Raw genomic sequence first — 22685 nt, 5'->3', positions numbered from 1 at the left:
CTGGCGAGGAGAAGACATTGATTATTGCTAGTGGCTATAGGAGCTGTATAATGCTTTGTACACACGGTCAGACATTCCGACAACAAAATCCATTGGATTTTTTCAGATGGATTTTGTCTGAAACTAGTGTTGCATTCACACGATTGGACAAAGTTGTCAGAAAATCCGATCGTTCAGAACGTGATGACGTTCATTCGTTACAACGGGACTACGTTGAGGCTAGTAGCCAATAGCTTTGGCCTCGTAATTTGATCTGAGCATGCGTGGGACTTTTTCCGATCGGAAAAAGTCAGATCGGATTTTTTGGATGGAAAATTTGAGATCCTGCTCTCAAATTTTTTCCGTCTGAATATCCGACGGAAAAAGTCCAATACAACCCACACATGATCCGACAATATGATCTGATCGGACCTTTTCTGTCGGAAATTTCCGACCGTGTGTACAGAGCATAAGTGTAAACATAGGCAGGGGAAGTGATGTCATCTCCCCTCCTGGAGCTCTTTTCCATTCCAGAGAGAGGAGAGAAGACATCTCAGAGTAAATTGCACCAACACTACACTGACACAGTACACATAGGCACACTTGTCACCCCCCCAGTTAACCCTTCACTCCTGTCACTGTGTCACCCAGTCCAGTGTTCATATTTTTTTGATTACTGTACTGGTGTCATTTGTGACAATAATCAGTGTTAGAGTACTTAGTGGAAGGCCCAGATAGGTCTAGGGACCCCCCCTAAGCCCCCTAATAAACGTTTAACCCTTGATCACTCCCTGTCACCAGTGATCACCATATTCGTGTCACAGGTGACGCTGGTTAGCTAGTTATTTTTTTTATAGCATCAGGACACCCACCGTATATTACCTAAATAAAGGTTTAACCCACTGATCACCCGGCATCAGTCAGGGTCTGCATCGCCCCAGGCAGCGTCAGATTACTAGCAGTAGCGCTAACACCCACGCATGCACCATACATCTCCCTTAGTGGTATAGTGTCTGAACGGATCGATATCTTTGATCTGATCAGAACTATATAAGCGTCCCCAGTAGTTTAGGGTTCCCAAAAATGCAGCGTTAGTGGGATCAGCCCAGATACCTGCATTTAGCCCCTCCGCCCAGCCCACCCATGTGTAGTATCAATCGATCACGGTCACTTACAAAACACAAAACACATAACTGCATCATTCTCAGAGTCAGGCCTGATCCCTGTGAATGCTAACAATTTTTTTGGTAGCGTTTGAAGCAGTCGCTGACAGTCAGGTGCCATTTTTTCCTGGGAGTCTCACTAGTGTACCAGTAAATTTAGAGGTCAAAATGTCCAATCAAAGGTACACTAGTGAAATGGCCTACATGTTTCTGAGCCTGACAGATGAGCGTGAAGAGGAAGTCACCCATCTGTCCGATTCTGGCTCAGAATACAAACCAGTAGACAGCAGCGGCACCTTGACAGATAGCTCTGACAACAGAGTAGTGATCCCTGCCAAGGTCAGGTATACCCGACCCTGTTCTTCTGCTGTTGTTGAGGTGCAAAAGAACCGCAGGGCTCTCGTATGGAGCCGAGAGCCAGTAATAGTGCTGCTCATCCTTCTGGTGAACTGGCAAGCACCAGCGGCCTAGTACATCCCGGTCATACATCCAGCACTGCAGTAACACGTGACGTGGCGAGTCCTATAAGTGCAGTTCAAGCTGGCGAGGTGGCTAGCACAAATAGTGTAACACAGCCACCAAGAAGAAGACAAACACAGGCCAGTTGAGCCCATAGTGCCCTTCCTGCTGCATTTGCCAATCTGAATTGGGAGCCCACCACTTCTGCAATACCTGTACTTCCCCCATTCACTGGCCAACCCGGAATTCAGGTGTAAACAGTTGATTTTACGTGATTTTTATTCGCTGTTTTTCACGGAAGATCTCTATAGATTTGTTGTGGACTAAAGCAATTTGTATGCTGGTCAATTCATCACAGCTAAACCCCAGTTGACCCTTGCCAGAGATTGGAAACCTTGTGGTCATATTAGTCCACTGACCCAATTCACCATATGCCCGTGTTCTCTGCCTCCATGACCAGGACATGATACATGCAGATCTTGCGGTTCATGCATTTCAATGACAATGAACTCTGTCGTCCTCGGGGTGACCCTGGATATGATCGGCTCCACAAAATTTGGCCCCTTGTAAACCACTTCAACCAGCAGTTTGCAGCCTTGTTTACTCCCGATCAAGTTGTCTGCATTGATGAGTGATGAGTCCCTGATTACATTTTCTGGCTGCTTGTCTATCAAACAGTATCTTCCCAGCAAGCGTGCCAGATATGGGGTCAAGATGTATAAGCTCTGTGACAGGGAAACAGGCTATACATATAGTTCTATGGTTTACGAGGGAAGAGATAGTTATGTGGAGCTTGAGAACTGCCAGGGGCTGCATAGGGAGCGCTGGTAAAATTGTGTGGGACTTGGTGTCACCCTTATTCGGAAAGGGGTACCACTTGTATGTGGACAATTATTACACCAGCATGCCACTTTTTAGTCACCTTTTTGATTGTGGAATTGGTGCATGTGGCACCACGCAATCTAATCCTGGGAGCTTCCCCAATGGCTTGTAGCCTCCCGACCTGCTTGAAATGTAATAATTTGTGTTTAAAGTGGAGGGATTCACAGAATGTTTTCGTTCTGTCCTCCCTTCACGCAGTCCAAATTCCTACGGCGACTGGTGTTGTGGAGAAATCCCTCTGTGTCCACGAATACAACCTTAACATGGGAAGGGTGGACCTCAACGATCAGTTGTTGGCACCGTACCTAATTGCCCATAAGGCCAGACGCTGGTATAAAAAAGTGTCTGTATATTTATTCCAATTGGCTCTGCTGAATGCTTTTGTGCTATACAAAGCTTCAGGACAAACTAGATCCTTTCTAAAATTCCAGGAAGAGATTGTCTCAGCCCTTCTGTTTCCAGATGGTGCTATGCCCCACCTTCCCAATTCAAATGCAGTGAGCCAGCTGCACGAGAGGCATTTTTCGTATGTCCTCCCTGGTATCCCTGCCCAAAGAACACCCCAAGGAAGATGTCATGTCTGCAGAAAATGCAGATTTAGGCGTGACACCCGCTTTTATTGTCCCTCCTGTCCTGACCAAACTGTTCTCTGCATCACTGACTGTTTCAAATGCTACCTAACACTAGTGGAGTATTAGCGTAGGGTACAGCACTACACAGTCCAAGGGCACACTTCCACAGGGTCTCGAAAGATGAGATGGCCATCACATTTTGAGAGATCCTAATCTGGAACGTTTACAGTTTATAGTTTATATAAAAGAGCAAAATAATAAAAGCCAAAAATAGTTGTGCTTTTATTTGTCTTCTCTCTCTATGGTTCTCTCTCTTATGTTCGCTCTCTATTGTCCGCTCTATTGTTTGCTCTCTCTTGTTCTACATCTATTGTTCTCTCTCTATTGTTACTGTATTTTAGAACTTTAAAGTTTTATTTTTACTATGCTTTATTGTATTTGTTTTGCAGGTATGGTATATCTTACTGTTATACTGTAATGTTACTTTGTTTTATTGTTAACTATCATTTGCATAGCACGTACGCCATTCAGCTGCAGCACGGGTTTATTCTGACAGCAACAGCGTGTGCTCCCACGATACATAAAGCGGTGACTCCAGCGCTGTAAGGGGTGATTTTTACCACCACAGTTAAAAAAAGAGCATATATGCAGAAACATGGGGTCAGGGGTGAAGGAGAGATTTACTCGTAACATTAGGGGCAGATTTCCCCCATGCTTCGGCATATATTTTTTAGGCACAGATTGCGTTAAAAAAAATATATTTTTACTATGTTTTATTGTATTTGCTTGCTTACTGTTATACTGTAATGTTACTTTGTTTTATTGTTTTTTTTTTTTTTATTCTATATTTTATTTTCAAGAACTTTTACACACCAAACAAAAATACAATTTCTTTATATACGTATCACAAGACATATCCCAGATATATATCGTTTCATTTTGCATCCACTTATACCAAAAAACACAAAAAAAGAATCTATATAGTTAGTCTCTCTCTCCTCCCTCCCCCCTCCCAATTCTCCCTCCACAAGTACACTGCCATATTCTCTAGTGGATACAAAACTGATAAGTTTCGACATGACCAAAAAATGTGCAGCATATCACCCACTGACTCTCCACAGCGCCAACAAATATTTGTCTCTTCCGAATAGATTCTCTGTATTAACGATGGAACTTTATACCATCTTGTAAGAATTTTATAACATAACTCTTGATGGTTACTAGCTGTAGAAGAATAATGGGCAAAATATAGGATTTGGTTCCGTTGGTTTTTAGAAAATGTGTTATCTAGGTCTCTTTCCCATTTCTCAAGAAATCTAGGGACATACTCTTCGGGAGGATCTATTATTATTTTATATACCTCTGATACCCGATGGGAAATAGGTTTTTCTATCAGACAAAGATTTGTCCATTGGTGTATTTAGACGATCCAATCTCTCCCCCCGAATAAGGGAGCAGAGAAAGTGAGTAAGCTGTTGCATCCACCATGGATCCAGTGGCGGGTTGAACATACGCTGTATTTCTGCCGCCGTTTTCATCCTTGATCCCTCAAGATAATCGCCTAATCTGATTTTACCATCTCCCATAGCTTGTTTAAAGCTACTGTCTGTAAACCCTGGGGGGAAGAGTGGATTCCCCAGAACTGGATAGAGCCGGGTGATTTCCCTCTCCAAAGCTGCAGATGGACACCAGTGGCAAGAAAGCGCCCTGAGGTGATTCGGTTTGCATAGGTAGCGCTATACAAGTCATTCATTCATTCACTTCTAAAAATAGATTACTTTATTGGATTACTCTTAGAGTTGCCCCTATCAGAGGGTGCTGTCTTAGTGATCCCAGTATTCTTGGCCGTAGCTATGGCAAGCATCTAAGTGGGATCTTTGTACACGATTGTTCTATTGAGACCCAGGTTTTATGCCCCTCATCTCTACACCAGGCTAATACCCCGGCGAGATGTACTGCTTTGTAATATTTTATCGGATCCATACCACCTTGGGTTTTTGGCATTGTCAGATAATGACTGTGTATGTTAACAATCATTTGCTTAGCAGGTAGACCATTCAGCTGCAGCACTGATTTAATTATCTTGACAGCAACAGCATTTGCTCTCACAATATTTAAATCAGTGAATCCAGTGCTGTAGGAGGTGATTTCACCACCACAGGTAAACAAAAAAAATAATGGTGCTCATCATTAGAAGTGGGTGGATGAAGGGCTGTATTCTAATGGTGGGCATACCCACCGATCAATCTCTTTTTTTCGCTCAGCCCACAGGCTGCATGAAAAAAATACAATATATGCCCAACAAGGACCAGCAATGTACTGGTATGTTGCTGGACTTCGAGAATGATGCCTGCAGGTTTAGGTATCAACTTGGTATCATTCTTTTCAGCCAGCGGTCAGCTTTCATGTAAAAGCAATCCTAGCAGCTAATTAGCCTCTAGACTGCTTTTACAAGCAGTGAGAGGGAACCCCCTCCAAGGGTCTTCCATGGTTTTCTCGGGCGCTTCTGTCCCGACAGGAAACCCAAGAATGCAGCCGATGGTTACGCCAGCTGACCATAGAGCTGTTCGGAGACCAGAATGGCTCCAATCATCTTTATGGCCTAATAAACCAGAAGCTACGAGCATTTCATGACTAATGCCACGTACACACAATCAAACAAGCAGGTGGAAAAGTAAGGCAAACTCAAGTCCGGCAGACAATCCCCCCGTGTGTAGCCTCCGGCATACTTTTTTGACCCGAAAGTACGGCGGACTTAGAAGGCAGTGTTGCACTCCAATCTTCCCGCTGGACTCGCATTTCGGCGGAAATTCCGGCCGTGTGTATGCCAGTCCACCGTACTTTTGAAATGAGTGGACTTTTCCCGCGCGGAGAAAAGTCAGCTAATTTCGAGCGGGTCTGCAGGTAGGCGGGGCCCGTGAAGGAGACGCCACTGGCACCGTCACCTGGTATGGACTTAAAGGGGAACCCCAACGCCGAAAAAAATCGGCGTGGGGGTTCCCCCCAAGTCCACAACAGACCCTTGTCCGAGCGAGCGCCCCCCCCTCCTGAGCCGTACCAGGCCGCGTGCCCTCAACATGGGGGGTGCCTTGGGGAAGGGGGGGCCGCGCGGTCCCCCACCCCAAAGCACCTTGTCCCCATGTTGATGAGGACAAGGGCCTCTTCCCGACAACCCTGGCCGTTGGTTGTCGGGGTCTGCGGGCGGGGGGCTTATCGGAATCCGGGAGCCCCCTTTAATAAGGGGGCCTCCGGATACCGGCCCCCCACCCTATGTGAATGAGTATGGGGTACAATGTACCCCTACCTATTCACCTGAAAAAAAGTACAAAAAAAAAACACAACACAGGGTTAAAATATTTTATTGCACAGCTCCGGGGGTCTTCCTTCTTCGGGGGTCTTCTCGCCGGACTCCTCCGCTATCTTCTTGTAGCTCGTTTGCTAGCGGAGGAGCCCAGCTTTCTTCCTCGCCGCCGGCCTCTTCTTCCGACTTCGGGGGTCTTGTCCCCCTCTTCGGTTCTTCTGCCGGGCCACCGCGCCTTCTTCTAGCTCTTTTACAGGCGGTGGCCCGGTCTTCTGTCGCCGCCGCCGCCGCCTTCCGCTCTTCTGTTCTTGTCTTCTTCTTCTTCTTCAGATGTTGCCTCGCCGAGTTCTCCACTCACAATGACGGGGAGCGGGCACGCAGCGACTTATATAGGGACAAGGGGCGGGGTCTTCGGTGGATGTCACATGGGTGGATTTCACATGGGTTGATGTCACATGGCGACAGTCCCAGCATCCTTGTCCCTATAAAAGGATGCAAATTTAGTTTGGGTACAGCACTGCATGACCGCGCAATTACCAGTTAAAGCAGCGCAGTGCCAAATTGTAAAAAATGCTTTTGTCATTGAGCAGCCAAATCTTCCGGGGCTGAAGTGGTTAAGTGAAGATTTTCAATTGTTGTAAATCATCATGTGCATGTGCGTAAAGCCAGGTTTATAAAAACACAATATGATTAACTTAGTGTGGAGGAGGAACTTGAGTGGTGTGCAAAGAGCCCTGATCCAACCCTTACAAAACACCCATTAGGAATGAACGTGAACACTGATTGTGAGCTAGGTCTTCTTGTCCAACCTCAGTACCCGGTTTAACAAATACTTTCTTGGCTGAATGGGCATAAAGTCACACAGACACACTTCAAAATCTTGTGAAAAGCCTTCCCAGAAGAATGGAGACTGTAAAGTCACTAAGGGGAAGGGGCAACCTTATAGTAATTCCCAATGGTTTTTGAATGTTTGTGCTCAATTATGGTTATGATTAAGCACAAAGTTGTGTGAAACACGTTAACCATTATCCATGGATTCCTGAGATTTTATCTGTCTACACTACAAAAAAGAAGCTCACGATTGGCATCCCATTACGATGTGTGGCTGTCTAATCCGAGTTCTTCTTTGCTTTTTTCACGATTCTATTATTGAAGTGAATCTTCACTTAATTTAATAAGCAAAGATTTTCAATTGTTGTAAATCATCATGTGCATAAAGCCAGGTTTATAAACATACAATATGATTAACTTGGTGTGGAGGAGGAACTTGAGTGGTCTGCAAAGAGCCCCGATCCAACCCCTACAAAACACCCATTAGGAATGAATGTGAACACTGATTGTGAGCTAGATTTTCCTGTCCAACAAGAGTACTTGACTTAACAAATACTTCCTTGGCTGAATGGGCATAAAGTCACACAGACACACTCTCAAATCTTGTGAAAAGCCTTCCCGGAAGAATGGAGACTGTAAAGTCACTAAGGAAAAGGGGCAACCTTGCAGTAATTCACAATGGTTTTTGATGGGGATATCCAACAAGCTAATATAAGTGTGATGGATGGGTGTCCAAAAACCTTTGGCTATATACTGTAGTATATGAACACACAGGTTGGGGGGTGCTGTAACCACTGGTACTGAGGACTCTTTGTTTTGACTTATGCTGCAAACACTGTCAGCATTATATCTTAGTCAAATTATGCTATTAGTTTGTTAATTCTACAAAAACTGTAATCTTTCAGAACATTTGTGAAAATATTTTTCTCTTGGGTACCTACTTATATCTGAGGAAAAGCCATTGGAGTAGCCAGATTCCAACCAGAATCATCCCGCTTATCTCTGATACAGTAAAAGCCCATGTCACTCGATCAATATAGTCAAAGAACTTGTCTGGCAGTGGTGGGTTCACTTCTTTAGGTGGGACTCTTTCATGAACTACTGTGATCATGACTGTGGTTAGAACCATATTAAAAAGGGCATAGACAAAGGCAATTCCTGTTTTCCACCATTCTAGAGGAAATTTGTTTTTAGAGTCTGCTGGTATTGCAATCTGAATATAGTCTTGATATTTCTTTGCTCCTTTCCTCAAACCGTTGGGAAGACTTTTGGCTTTTGTCCTAACAGTTTTGTCATCTTCACTGTTTGAAGAAACCGATCTTGGAAATCCATTTTGTGTTTCACTGTGGGGAACTTCTGTGTGTACTTCAATGTTTGTAGTCTCAATAGCATCCATTTGGCAGCAGCAATATGTGACAACAGTTTCCTTTCTAGTGACAGAAAATTTCCAAGAATAAATGTATACTTGTAGTAGTTTAAGGTCAGTAAACAGCAAGCCGAATTAGAGATGTTCTTAGATTTCAGGCTTTGTATGGCATCATCTGTAAATAAAAGAAATACACATGTTCAGCAATTAAATTCTTCATAGTATTTTTTTCCGAAGAATAATGGCATAAGAAATCTAGCAGTTGTCTCTAGTAATAATAATGTCTTTATAAGCAGTTTCAAAGGTGGAGCCAATTGGTAGTCATATATTACTTTTTTGATGTTTAATATGTTACTACTTTTTGTATGAATGTATTACTGATTAATTTAGGATACACATGTAACAGACAGCATAGTCTGTGACCATTGTTCTCTGACGCAGTGATCACAGAGTCTACTGCCAGCAGACGTGTGCAATAAACAGTACAACATTGAGTGTTTAGCAGCTTCTCTCTATTAACAGGGGTATCCCAAAAGACCTCTGAAGGAAGTTACTAAAGTAGTCCATCATCAATTTTTTTCCACAAAGCCAACACATTTTGGAGGCTCAAACATTTAACTCCCATCAGGGTTAGAAAGAAATGAGACAAAAAATAATCCATAATAATTAATTAATCATAAAATTAATATATAATAAAAAATTAATTCATAAAAAAGTGGCCCTAATAAAAAAAAAACATGTATTCACGAGGCACATATATGAAGAAGTGATTATGCTTCCTTACTGAAAGCAATACAGGAACCACAGTGAAAGTGACAGTCTGAGAGCCCTTATCAAGTTTCATGGCCAGGCCAGATGATAACAGGGTACCACTGGTCCCCCTGTACCGGGCCTGGGCACACAGGGGGGCCTAGGCAGCAGGGGAAATCTGATGTGGGCAGGACAGGGAGGATGATCGGCGAGGCAATTACGGGAACAATCTCTGCAGGAGCTGAAAGCCGGTTTCTCCCTCTCTCGTTCCCGCTGGCTGTTGGAGGGAGAGACACATAGGGCATTGTTCCTGTAACTGCTCCCCCAATGCACCGATCTACCTTCCCACCGTACCGATCCACCTCCCTGATTCCGATACCCTCTGTCCCCAGTTTATTCCAGTATATCTCAGTATATCCCTGGATGCTTTGTAGCCACACTGCAATCAGCAGACCAGGGTGGGAATGTCAGCTGGAGGAGGCACGGGAAAGAAGGAGGTGGGGTCAGGATCGATACTCCGCTCTACCTTCTAGGTGGCTAAAGGGGGTGGACATCAGGAGTATACAGGGAGAGTCCGGAGGACAGCTGAAATGTGTAGGGATTGTCCCTTTTCTTAAAAAGAAAAAAAAAACACAGAACACTATGTTTAACCACTTCATTCCCCACCGGAATATACCTATATACCCCCTCAATACCAGAGCGCAGAGGGCGGGTGGTTTCAAACTTGAGCCTAGGTACAGAGTGCAGGAGTCAAAAGTATGTATATGGATTTAGCAGGAATTTTGCAAGTTATTTTGGTGTCCAGTGTCCACTAATAAGGATTTAAGTGTATTTTTTGTGAAAAAAATCATTTTGATATTTTTTTTGGGGGGGGGGCTGTCAGGTATGCTGTACGGCAGGGGTCTCAAACTGGTGGCCCTCCAGCTGTTGCGGGTTTACAGCAGCCCTGGTAACAGCTATGGACCTCACAGGTAAGTATAACATATTTTTTTTTTTTGTGAAAAAAATTTACTTTACAACCTCTTTATAATGTAAGCTTTTCAATTCCCATGGCTATTGGTAAACAGGACATTTATAGAGAGTGAATTAAAATTTAAAAAAACGTTTTGCCTTTAGTTATACTTCATATTTTGTAGTTCAGCATCTTGGCCACACTAGAGTGTTAATCACAGAATTGTCTTTCCAGAGTAGCACAACAGGTCTCCTTTAGCCTGATTTACCGAATGCTAAGTTATAAATCCCTTTCCTTTGTTATTGTTCTTTGACCTGAACCCACACAGACCTCCACAGCTTGATAAATAACTGCTCTTGGCTACTATACAAATAAAGAGTTGAAACAATAAAAATGGAAAAATGCATCAAACCTTCGCTGGGAAAACATTACAATTTACCAGGTGTTGCACTTCTTAAGTACCCCAATTCTGGCATATTTCAGAACCCCCTAATCTTACACAGGTTGTCACCAATCTCAGCAATTATCACAATGTCAAACCAGATGAGAGTACTTGAAGACTAGATTTACAAGACATACCGAAGCTCCTCTCAGTCATGTTTGAAACAACACTCATCCCTTAATGAAGTGTAGAAAAAATTGAGCGTCTCACTCTATCTTAAATTTCTCATATTGTTTTATTCCATGAAAGCCAAAGTAAATGCATACATTCTGTCTCCACCCAACATACACACTCCCCCAATATGTTTGACATAGTGGGTACCTACCTACTCTAATCCCTGTGAGCCAGCCCTTAGGGGTGAAACAAGTTTGGAGAGTGTGGTATGTCGGGTGGAGACAGAATATATGCATTCACTTTGGCTTTCATTGAATAAAACAATATAAAGAATTTAGGATGAAGTGCAACTCTCAACTTTTTCAACGCTCATCCCTTAACCGATCTAAACACAGAAAGCTAATATCTGAGTGAAATGTGCTACCTCATCTCCTCATTGTTTTACACCCCATATTTCTGTATACTAGGTTTCCTCACAAAATCTACTGCATGGATTCTTTCATTTTTGACATAGTTCTACTTACACAAGCATTAGATTATGAATAATAAATTGATAGGCACTGCTGTTGGATGCTTGTGTAGTATAAAATCATGACACATTTCTGTGACAGAAAACATTTCTGAGAAATGCCATTTACATTGAACATTTCTGAGAAAGTACTATGCTTTGGAGCCATGCTATGACACATCATCCATCTAGACCTCTGGTGGCCAACTTGTAGCCCGGAGACCACATGCGGCACTTATTGTGTGGCCTTCGAGGCCCAGGTACTAACTAAAATGAGTGGAGAAACATTCTTTAGGTTGGATTCTGGTAGTGAAATGTTTTTTTTTTTTTCTTTCACACGATCTTACTTTTTTATGCGTTGTCCTCTTCTCATTGTAAGTTATTTTCATCTGATCTTTTGTAATGGATTTTGCAGAAAGAGGTGTCAAATGCAGCATGAATAATTTTTAAAAGGGGGCTGTAGGGTACCGTATATACTCGAGTATAGGCCGACCCGAATATAAGCCGAGGCCCCCAATTTACCCCCAAAAAAACTGGCAAACTTATTGACTCGTGTATAAGCCGAGGGTGAGACATGCCTGTCCATCCCTGTGTGTGTGTCCGTCCATCCCTGTGTGTCCGTCCATCCATCCCTGTGTGTGTGTGTGTCCATCCATCCATCCATCCCTGTGTGTGTGTGTGTGTCTCCATCCATCCATCCATCCCTGTGTGTGTGTGTCTCCATCCATCCATCCCTGTGTGTGTGTGTCTCCATCCATCCATCCATCCCTGTGTGTGTGTGTATCCATCCATCCCTGTGTGTGTCTCCATCCATCCATCCGTGTGTGTGTGTGTGTGTGTGTGTGTGTGTGTGTGTGTGTGTGTCCAGCCTACCTGTGTCCCGAGCCCTTGTCCCGAGCCTCCGTCCCGTGCCTTGCCTCCTTGCCTCCGTCCCGTGCCATGCCTTGCCTCCGTCCCGTGTCGTGCCTTGCCTTGCCTCCGTCCCGTCCCGTCCCGTGCCGTGCCTTGCCTTGCCTCCGTCCCGTGCCCTCTTCGTCGGCGCCTCGGCGGCCATTGTAAAATTCAAAAGCCGCGCCTCCGCCTTCGCCTGTGATAGGCGGAACACTGAATTTCCCAGCAGCCTGTGTTCCGCCTATCACGGACATCGTATCATCTTCGTCCGTAGTACGAGGATGATACGATGTCCGTGATAGGCGGAACACAGGCTGCTGGGAAATTCAGTGTTCCGCCTATCACAGGCGAAGGCGGAGCCGGAGGCGCGGCTTTTGAATTATAGAATGGCCGCTGTCTGTCTGCTCGACGCGCTGATCGAGCGGGCAGACAGCGATGACTCGAGTATAAGCCGAGGGGGGCACTTTCAGCCTCAAAAAAGAGGCTGAAAATCTCGGCTTATACTCGAGTATATACGGTACACACATTTGCAAGCATTGGTTTCTCCAATAACTGCTATAGCATGCTTCACAATCTCTGATCGTCTCACTGTTGTATGTCTGCAAGTAGTGATGAGCTTGGGTGTGTTGGGATCTTAGTCTAAACCCATCTGAGCAAGCCTGTCTGGAAGCTGTCACCTATACTGGGCAGGTAAAGAATCGGCCACTTATAACTGACCTAGGACAGCATTCTGTCAGGCTCCCTCAGATATGTTCAGACTAGGATCCAAACATGCTTGAGCTCATTCTCAGTCTGCAGTGTCTTTCTTAAGCATTACATTCACTGAATAGTTTATGGGGTCCTTTGATGATATTAGAGGCTGCATTTGAGGCCTCCTATATCCAGAAAGTTGACCGCCACTGATCTAGGCTCACTTATTTACTAAAACTGTACAGTGTAAAATCTGGTGTAACTGTGCATGATAGCCAATCAGCTTCTAACTCCAGCTTGTTAAATTAAAGGGGTTGTAAAAGCAGAAGTTTTTTTTCATCTTAATGCATTCTATGCATTAAGATAAAGCCTTCTGGGTGTAGCAGCGTTCCCAGCCCCCCTAATAGTTACCTGAGCCCCCTCTCTGTCCAGTGATGTCCATGAATCCCTCGGCTGTCCGGGACTCTCCCCCCTGATTGGCTGAGACACAGCAGTGGCGCCATTGGCTCCAGCGGCTGTCAATCAAAGTCAGTTAGCCAATAAGTGGAGAGAGGGGGTGGGGCCGAATGGCAACTCCATGTCTGAATGGACACAGGGAGCTGCAGCTCAGCTTGGGTGCCCCCATGGCAAGCTGCTTTCTGTTGGGGCACTTGGCAGAAGGGAGGGGCTAGTAGCAGCAAAGGGGGACCTGAGAATAGGAGGATCTGGGCTGCTCTGTGCAAAACCAACTGCAAAGAGGAGGCAAGTGTAACATGTTTGTTATTTAAAAAAAAAATTGAAAGAAAAAAATAGATTTTACAATCACTTAAAGCTTTGACAAAGAACAAAACAAAAAAAAACAAAGCTGATTGGTTTCTATGCAGACCTGCACCAGATTTTGCACTCTTCAGTTTTAGTAAACCAACCCCCATGTCACCTATTTTCGTACTTAGTAATATAAACCTGCAAAAAATGATCTACCAGGGAGTTACCAGTTTTAGTAAAGTTTGAAACACTATATAAAAGTAAGCTTACAAACACAAAGTTGAGTACAATTTCCTCTTCACAATAGTACATAGTTCCTTTCCTTCCAACTCTGTCATCGTCCAAATTAGCATCTGGTATGGGAAGAATGTGTGGCACTCTAAACTACAGGTAAAGCTATCCAGGCTTCTGTCATGCATGCTGGAATCTTATAGCAAGTACAAGAAAAGTACAGAATAATCACTCCCAGGGTGTTGACAAATAGCAGCACTGGAATATAATACACACAAGCCAACTTTTATGTATTTAACAATTTAATATCAGTGTTGTTAAAGTGGGAGTAAACTCCCATGTATGATCTATACCTACAGGTAAGCCTATAATAAGTCTTACCTATAGGTACAGTAAATACCTCTTAAACGTGCACAGTTTAGGAGACATTTACTTTTAAAGCCACCGCTGATGTCACTGGCTCATAATCTTTGAAGAAACAGCATACCCATGCCATTCCTTCAGAGCCCTGTGCTGTGAACAAGGACACACGCGCGCAGTGTGACATCATCGAGGCCAATCAAAGGACCGGACCTCGCCTACCCGGTAGGAGGACCTGGTGAAGATGGAAGCCCCGTCAGCGGTGACAGCACGCTGTTGGATCTCTTCGTTTTAAGGTAAGTTTCACATAATGTGCTAGTATGTGATGCATACTAGTACATTATTACATTAACTTACAGGAGGAATTTTCTTTTTTTTCTGAGTTTAATACTGCTTTAATGCACTTTATATATTGTAGATATTGAAGTTTGCAGCCCACATGGACTTTATTGTGGTAGGTTATTATAGGGTAAACAATTGGGGGTGGGGGGTAGCCCTAACCTTATAGTAGTACTCTGCTGATTGGGGGGGGGGGGGGCATGCCATCCGAGTATATGGCCACCTTTTAATAGCTGTAGCACAAAACAGGTTTGGATGTAATGACGCTTATTAGGTGAAGGCTGGTCAGAAAGGGTTAAATAACAAAGCACATCTTAATGCAGCAGCCTAAGGTAGAAAACAGGACTTGGATACATCCATGTGCAATCAATGACTACAAGAGAAACAAGAACCTGGTTCTGTGTAAGGAGGCAAACTGTCATAAAAATATGAAGCTTGATTGATGCAATGTTTGGACTCATTATTTGTACAATAAAATTACCCTTTAAAAAAAAAAAAAATAACTCTCCTTCCATTGCAAAGGTTATTTTCTGGAATAGGTGAACTTAGCCTTTTAAGGGTCAATGGACTGGAAATGATTGAAATTTATATTGATCCAATGCAATCAGTCTTATGCCATGAGTTAGCTTTTTAATTAGGGCTTGTTTAAACTAGCGGTGCCCTCCAGAGAGTGATCCATGGTGGATTGTTTTTCAGAGGGCGTAAGACAGGTGGTGAGAGGACATTGTTTTCCCTTCTCACCGCCTGTTCCAACCCCTGAAAATCCACACCACCGTGTCTCAAACATGTGCATTTCATGTGCATTGCGGGGTTGTGGTGCTGCCCCATTCAGTTGAATGGAATGCTCTCAACAGCAAGGATACATTTTTGCTGCAGTGTGATGCAAGGTATTGTTGGCACGTTGTGTACAGACCCCCATCTACTGCCTTTGCAGCTTAAAGAAGGAGTATGCTAAAGCTTTTTTTGGCCATACTTCTCCTATGGATCACAGGAGTACAGTTCATTCTCCTGTGACTTGTCTTCAGGTGACAGCGGGCTAAAGCCTGCTGTTGGCTTACGACACTTGGCCAGTCCATGCTCAGGAAAGATCCTGACCATATGGTCAGAATCCACCCAGGTGCATGGAGCGGCACCTGGCTCAGCCTCTCAGTGATCCGCTGAGAGGCTGAGCCAGCCCCTCCTGCCGCCTCCACAGCCGGCATTCCAGTGAGCGCTGGAGAGGAGAGCACAAGCCAGTAACTGACAGTCACGGCTCTCTGCTTAGAGTGGAGGGGGAGTACGGAGTCATCAGTGATGTCTCGTTGCTCAGTTCTCACTTCAGAAACAGTGTTCTGTTGATATGTGCCGGCCGTCAAAAAGTGCCCACGCCTGCGCAGAACAGAACGGCGCTCCATAGGATTCCCTGATCAGCTGGAGTGACGTCATGCGCATATCCTAGGAGCTTTTTTCGATGGGAGATATCATTTCACAGGCACAATTTAATACTATGCAAACAGCGGAGGGACACCGTTTTTGTCATATTGTGCCTCGCTGTTGCGCCACGGGTTTACAGCGAGGCACAATCTGACATCTACGGTGTTCCTCCTCTCTGCATAGTGTTCCACTGTGCCAGTGAAATGGTATCTCCTATCAAAAAAAACCTCCTACGATGTGTGCATGCGCTATGGTGACGTCACTCCAGGTGATCGGCAAATAAGCTGGAGTGCCCTTCTGTTGTGCGCATTGGTGCATTTAGATGAGTCATACCTCTGCTTCATCCCCATAGCAGTCAGTGTAGAGTTTACATTTACTAGAAAATGTGTGTCCATTTGAGCACAAGAGGGATTGCAGATCAAATGAAAGATTATATACTGCTGGATCAAGGAAGGGAATGTACCAAATATTTAAAGTGGTTGTAAACCCTTACAAACCACTTTGACCTACAGGTAAGCCTAGATTAAGGCTTACCTGTAGGTCCAAGAAATATCTCCTAAACCTATATGGCAGAAGAGGTTACGGGCAGGGTCAGGGCAGAAGAGGTTACGTTGTCAGCTAACTACAAGAAGTTAGAAGCTCAGTGGATTTCTAGAAAAGCCAACATGTACAATATTTTTCTGTTATAGCCGTGTTTTTAAAGAGACAATATTTTATTTATTGCCTAGAAGGTGTACTCTACTCTGTCTAAATAAAAAACACATTTTACACTTAGGCCCCTTTCACACCAGCGGACTAATCGGGTCTGTCTGTCCATTTTTCAGGTGGACCTGATCGGACCACTCATTGTTCTCTATGAGTTGGCAGATGTTAACCTCCCTGGCGGTATGATTATGTCCGACTTTTGCTTCTCATAGCGGTACAATTGTTTTGCATAGAAATTTGGCGTTTTATATTGTAGGCCTGTAATTCTTAGGAATAACGCACTTAAATCTGTCAAAACAAGAGTCTAGTACAGGGGTGCCCAACCTTTTGAAGAGCGAGGGCCACCTAAGCAACTTGGTAACCAACTCTGGGCCGCAATGAGCTGAGCGGGTGCATGCCAGCCCACTCTACTTCCTTTTTTTTTTTTTTTGCGAATCGGATTGGAGGTAGGTGTTTGTAAACGGACACAAGTCCATTTACATCTGCTACTCTTTAGAGGTGAATGGAGGGTCCAATTGGGTTGGACTGACCAAGTTAAAGGGGCCTATGGCTCAGTGCAGATAACCCTCAGGTGTACTGCTCTGCACCTGCGGATTAGTTTGAAAGCAGCCCAGTAACCACTGCAGAACAGATATGCCCATATATACACTGTGGTTTTAGAAATAAACGTACTATTAATAACAGTATTCTATTCTATTCCATCATAGAGCAGGAGGTCATGGGCCACATCAGAGGGCTCCGTGGGTCACATGTGGCCCCCGGGCCACAGGTTGGGCACTCCTGGTCTAGTAGATATCCCGGGTATGATAAAGTTTGAAACACAAAATCATAAATTATAATATAATAAATAACTATAAATAATTATAAAAAATAATCATAAAATAATAATAAAATGAATTACCCCACGATTCACTATCGCTCAATTCTGCGAGTGATTCTAATTTATTATCACTATTTTCTAGCTGGTCTAAAACCACTTTTGATGTAAAGGGACACTTTTTAGTTACCATGGACAATCTCAAGTTTCCAGGCAGAAAGAACAGTATATATATAATATAAAACTGCATGCAGGGCATTGGACAAAGCACTAGTGACAAAAGAGATGTGAAATTATTTCACACAGTAATGTAATCTGTAAGATTACAGTATATTGTATGTGTTATGAATTTTCAACTTTTTGAATTTGCCGTCGGGCTCTGCCCCATGCGTCGCAGCGCTCACAGGGGACGAAGCCTAGCACACAGGACATCGGGCAGAGGACACAGCCCACAGACACAGTGGGGGGACATTGTAGGATTCTGGGGACAAGGTAACAAGGACAAGGTACACTGCACCAGGATCCTGAAATGCAATCCCAAGTGTGGCTCGGGGTTACCGCTAATGGTACTGAAATTTAACCCCGAGCCATACTTGGGAAAACCGCCAGAGAGGTTAATGGACATGTGTCTGCTTACACCCACCGGCATCTGATCTGATAAAATCCGCTAAAAACAGATGGCTGGGGATACGTTCACCATCCATCCAGCAAAACAGATGACAATGGGGTGCAAACGGACATGCAGTCTGTTTCCATCTGACCACCCCCAAAGAGAACAGCCGGTTGTGTCCGTGCCTGCTCTGCATATGGCCGCTTTGTCATCTGCCTGCCCAGTGGTGATCAGCGGCGAGGTCCCCGCTGAGCAGGGGGATACGTTTGGACGGATTCTGCCCCAGAAAGGGGCCTTTCTGTATATTTAATATTATTTTATTTTTTATGCAGAGCATATTATGTCTTTATTGAATCCTTATACAGAACAAGAAAAGCAGAAGAAGGAGTGGGTTGTGAATCACTCTTCTGGCTCATTCAGCTGTGTGTGTTTTGTTATTTTCATCTGTTCACAACAAGCAATTTTCAGGCAAGCAGTTAAGGTTATTCTGGTAAACATCTTAAAAAGGAGATATATATGTAAAGTACTGCGTAATTTTACAACATTATGTAATAAATTAATAATAAAAGAGAAAAAATATTTACAAAACCCTATAAAATTTCCATTATTGTGCTATTTACTAAAGAAAATAGGCACACTTTAAACATCTTAATTTTCAAAGATCCTATTCAGAACTTCACTTGTTAACCAGGTATACAAATTGCTGCAATAAAAACCTAGAAAATGAATAAAACAGCCATTGTTATATCGGTACACGCTATCCCGCCCCAAGAACAAACTCTCTGGTGTTCACTGAAAGGTAACAGACAAATTACAATGAAAAAGACAACACTACTGCCCTGACAACTCTCTTCTTCACAGCGGCTATGGCCAAATTGTTTGTCTGGCTCCATCTTTTCCCACCAGAGTTTTAACGTAAACGGCAAATGATGCTAATGGAACATTACTCTAGTGCAATGTTCAGAAATAAAGTTGTCTTCTTTTTTTTTTTTTCAGCTTCCCAGCAATTAACCACCACACTTTCATATTCAAATAAAGGAAATGTGTGCAGAGATGTATTTCAATTAGGATGTTGCGTTAATTTTACTTATACAGTATATGAATACAAATGAATATACTGAGCAGAATTGTACTTCTGAAAAGTAAGTGTTTCAACATATGTAATTATTACAGGGCAGGTTAGAGAATAAGCACAAATTCCTGCTTATATGCAGTCATGTAGATGAAACTATGAAAGGCATGTGATCGCACCCCTTTCGAGGAATTTTACAATTTTCACATACCTATTTTGAGATGATTGGTAAAGTTCAGGTAAACCCAATCACTAAAGTCTTCTATAAGATTTGCATGTTCATTTTTATTTCAAGCCTAATTTTCAATATATATTCTTTTGATTTGCAGCTTTCATAAAATAATACCTGGTAATCCTTCCCTTTTTTTCTTTTCACTTCCAGTTACAGAAAGAAAAAAAAAGAAAAAACGAGGCACCATTCACTGTTAATCCAAAGCAATGCATAGCTAGCAAACAGTCAACTCTTGAGTATAAAGACGTTTCAATCCATAAGCCCTCGATCGCATTGACTGCAGCTTTGAAACTGAGCAGCTTCATCTGAAATTGCAAGATTTTAAAGCCACGTCAGTGCGACTTGGAAGACATCCGTGCGACCTTAAGCGGTGTTCCACCCAAAAAAATAAAAATAAAATAAAAGCCACCAGCTACGCATACTGCAGCTGCTGGCTTTTAATAATAGGACACTTAGCTGTCCTGGAGTCCAGCGATGTCGGCACTGCAGCTGATGTTTCCATCAGCTGTTGGGTGCTGCCGCCGCCATTGCGAGTGAGGGTACCTGGTAGTGTAGCCTTACAGCCTCACGCTGGGAGCCCTATTGAACATGCGCGATGCCCCACACCCCTTTCCTACTGGCCCGGCGACAGAGAGAGAAGGAGGGACCCCCGCGGTAATGTCACAGGCCACGGCCTGCACTCCCGGAAGTGGAACCAGGATACCTGTCAAAGAGGGGTATCATGCCCCCCCCCCCAAAAGGTGCCAATTGTGGCACCGGAGGGGGAGAGGAGACAAATGAGCGGAAGTTCCACTTTTTGGTGGAACTACACTTTAATGCTCAGATGTCTATGCAACTTTTTCAAATTGATGTGGCACCGCAAAGTCGACATCGCGCCGCTTTGAACAGTGCACGATTGCCGGCAATAGGGAGTGACTCATCATGTCAAATCGCAGATTTGAGATGTTGGTACAAAGCGAACGCGAGCTTATACTGAATTTGGGAACACTAGTATAAAGGCTTATAAATATTTTAGATTGTAAACTCTAACGAGCAGGACCCTCTGATCCCTCCTGTATTGATTTGTATTGTGAGTGTACTGTCTGTCCTCATGTTTTAAAGCGCTGCGCAAACTGTTGGAACTATATAAATCCTGTATTATAATAATAATAATAATAACTATACTGTCTGCCTTAATGTTGTAAAGCACTGTGCAAACTGTTGGCGCTATATAAATCCTGTATAATAATAATAATAATAATAATACACAACTGTAGACAGCCAAAAAAAATTATATAACAATTAACACTCAAAATTCGTAGAAAAACACAGAAAAAAATGATTAAGTAGAAAGAAAAAACAAAATGCAAAGATAATCTGCATATACCATCTCTGTAGTCCCACAAGTTTAAAAACATTTTAAAATGAAAACCGCACAGAAGGCTAAAAAACAAAGAAATTAAAAAAAATGGAGGTCAACTATGTAGTAAACAGGTAAATATTTCATCCAAGTAGATTATGCATCTATGACCAGCAACCCAGGTCCATGCACAATCTTTGTAAACACCCCCTATTTTGTGCATGGGCCGTTGGTCTTTCCTTTTGTGGGAAAAAAATAACAATTAAAAAAAAAAAGAATCTAGCTTATATATTTGCACCACAAGTCATATTGTAATTGAATGCTATTAAAAATGACCTTTCCTTTCTTTGTTTTTTCCATAATTTTTATTGCTTTCTGGATAATTTATCAGATGAACCACACATACTGTATTTACCATTCTTCCAGTATAAGTTATTTGACACATTCTGTATGACCTTTCATTTTCCTTTTTAATCTGCTGCTCTGTAATTTTCTGTAAATGCAATGCAATATGGCAGCCTGGAGGCATTCTGTACACAAATAGTGTACATAACTTCCCCAGATATGTCATTTCCTGCTTGTGTGATTGGTTTAATGATTTTTACAGAAGTCTGCACTAAGATACAAGTCATATTTTAGGCATCCCCTGCAACAAAAATGTAATTTTTGGTCAGATGCTCATTAAACTCATTATACTTTCTTTAAATCCCTGCAAGTGCAGCAGCTGACAGATAATTATAAAATCATTCTGTCAGATTAAATAATCACAAATCTCAGTTTGATCAGATGCTTTGGAGGTCAGAAGAGAGATCTGGGGTCTAATAGACCTCAAATCTCTCCATAAAGTATGCATGTTCTCCCTGTGCCTGCGTGGGTTTCCTCTGGGAATTCTGGTTTCCTCCCACACTGCAAAGACATGCTGGTAGGTTAATTAGATGGATCCTGTCTAAATTGGCCCTTGTAGGTATGATTTAGGGACCTTAGATCGTAAGCTCCTTAAGGGCAGGAACTGATGTGAATGTAAATTCACAGTGCTATATAAGTACCTGCAATAATAATAATCATAAAGAGGACCTGTCATATCCCATGTTATCAAGTTGATAAAAAAAAAAAAAAAGGTACAGCATTAAAATAAATTTTAAATAAGCCCAGGTTCACAATGAGCTGCGGGAATGAAGCCGTACAAGTTCAGCTGAACGCACGCAATTTCACTCCCGCATATCAGTCCCGATTTCGGTGGCAATTTCACAGACATCTGTGCGGGTTTCTGCACAGATGTCAATGAAAATCGCACACTGAAATTGCAAAAAGTAATACAGAAATTACTTTTTGAAATCGATGCGACGCTGCAAATGCGGCGTTTCGCCAATAGGGACGGTGCCATTGACGCTGATTTGACATGTCAAATAGCATGTCAAATCGCACCAGTGTGAACCAGGGCTTAAATAAATAATAAATAAAGCCTAAGGGGTAATTGTGACTTTAAATGAAGCAATTGGATAGTGGAAGTAGACTTGAATATATAATGTTTAATTGATGACATTAATCTAAAAACATAACAAGTATTTATTCATTTCATATATATACATAGCGCGTGCACAAGGCATAAACATGATGAGTAGAATGGTACAAACATAGCAACACATGATCAGAGTGATAAATGTATAGATAATATGGCATAAAAATGCCACAGCAACATGCCCGAGGCTGGCACATGTGCCCACATGGTATGTGTATGTCTATTAGCTGGTACATGAACAATGTTGTGGAATATTAATAGTAAATAAATAATAAATGTAAAGATTTTTTAAAGCTCCCCTGTCCCCCTGTGCTCACATGCAAAGTGAACATGCGTGTCAGTCCCGCACACATAAGTAAACGGTGATCGCATCACACATGTGAGATATCGTCACAAATGTCAGA

At 43.0% G+C, this 22685-nt stretch overlaps 1 protein-coding gene across 3 annotated transcripts in view; it reads right to left on the bottom strand.

The window, feature by feature from the left end:
- The window catches only part of SGMS2 (sphingomyelin synthase 2), a 92162-nt gene that overhangs the window by 27202 nt on the left and 42275 nt on the right, over positions 1-22685 (bottom strand). For all 3 annotated transcript variants that reach the window (XM_077476684.1, XM_077476683.1, XM_077476685.1), the window contains one exon: positions 8129-8728. In XM_077476684.1, the coding sequence (XP_077332810.1) occupies positions 8129-8583 (455 nt within the window). In that variant the 5' untranslated portion in view covers positions 8584-8728. The remainder of the gene's footprint in view (positions 1-8128; positions 8729-22685) is intronic.

The sequence above is a fragment of the Lithobates pipiens genome, unplaced genomic scaffold (assembly GCF_037356315.1).
Source record: "Lithobates pipiens isolate NorthernLeopardFrog02 unplaced genomic scaffold, aLitPip1_a1.2 Scaffold_13, whole genome shotgun sequence".
NCBI lineage: Eukaryota > Metazoa > Chordata > Amphibia > Anura > Ranidae > Lithobates > Lithobates pipiens.
The sequence above is the reverse complement of the archived record's forward strand: the minus strand, read 5'-3'. Positions and strand labels throughout refer to the sequence as shown.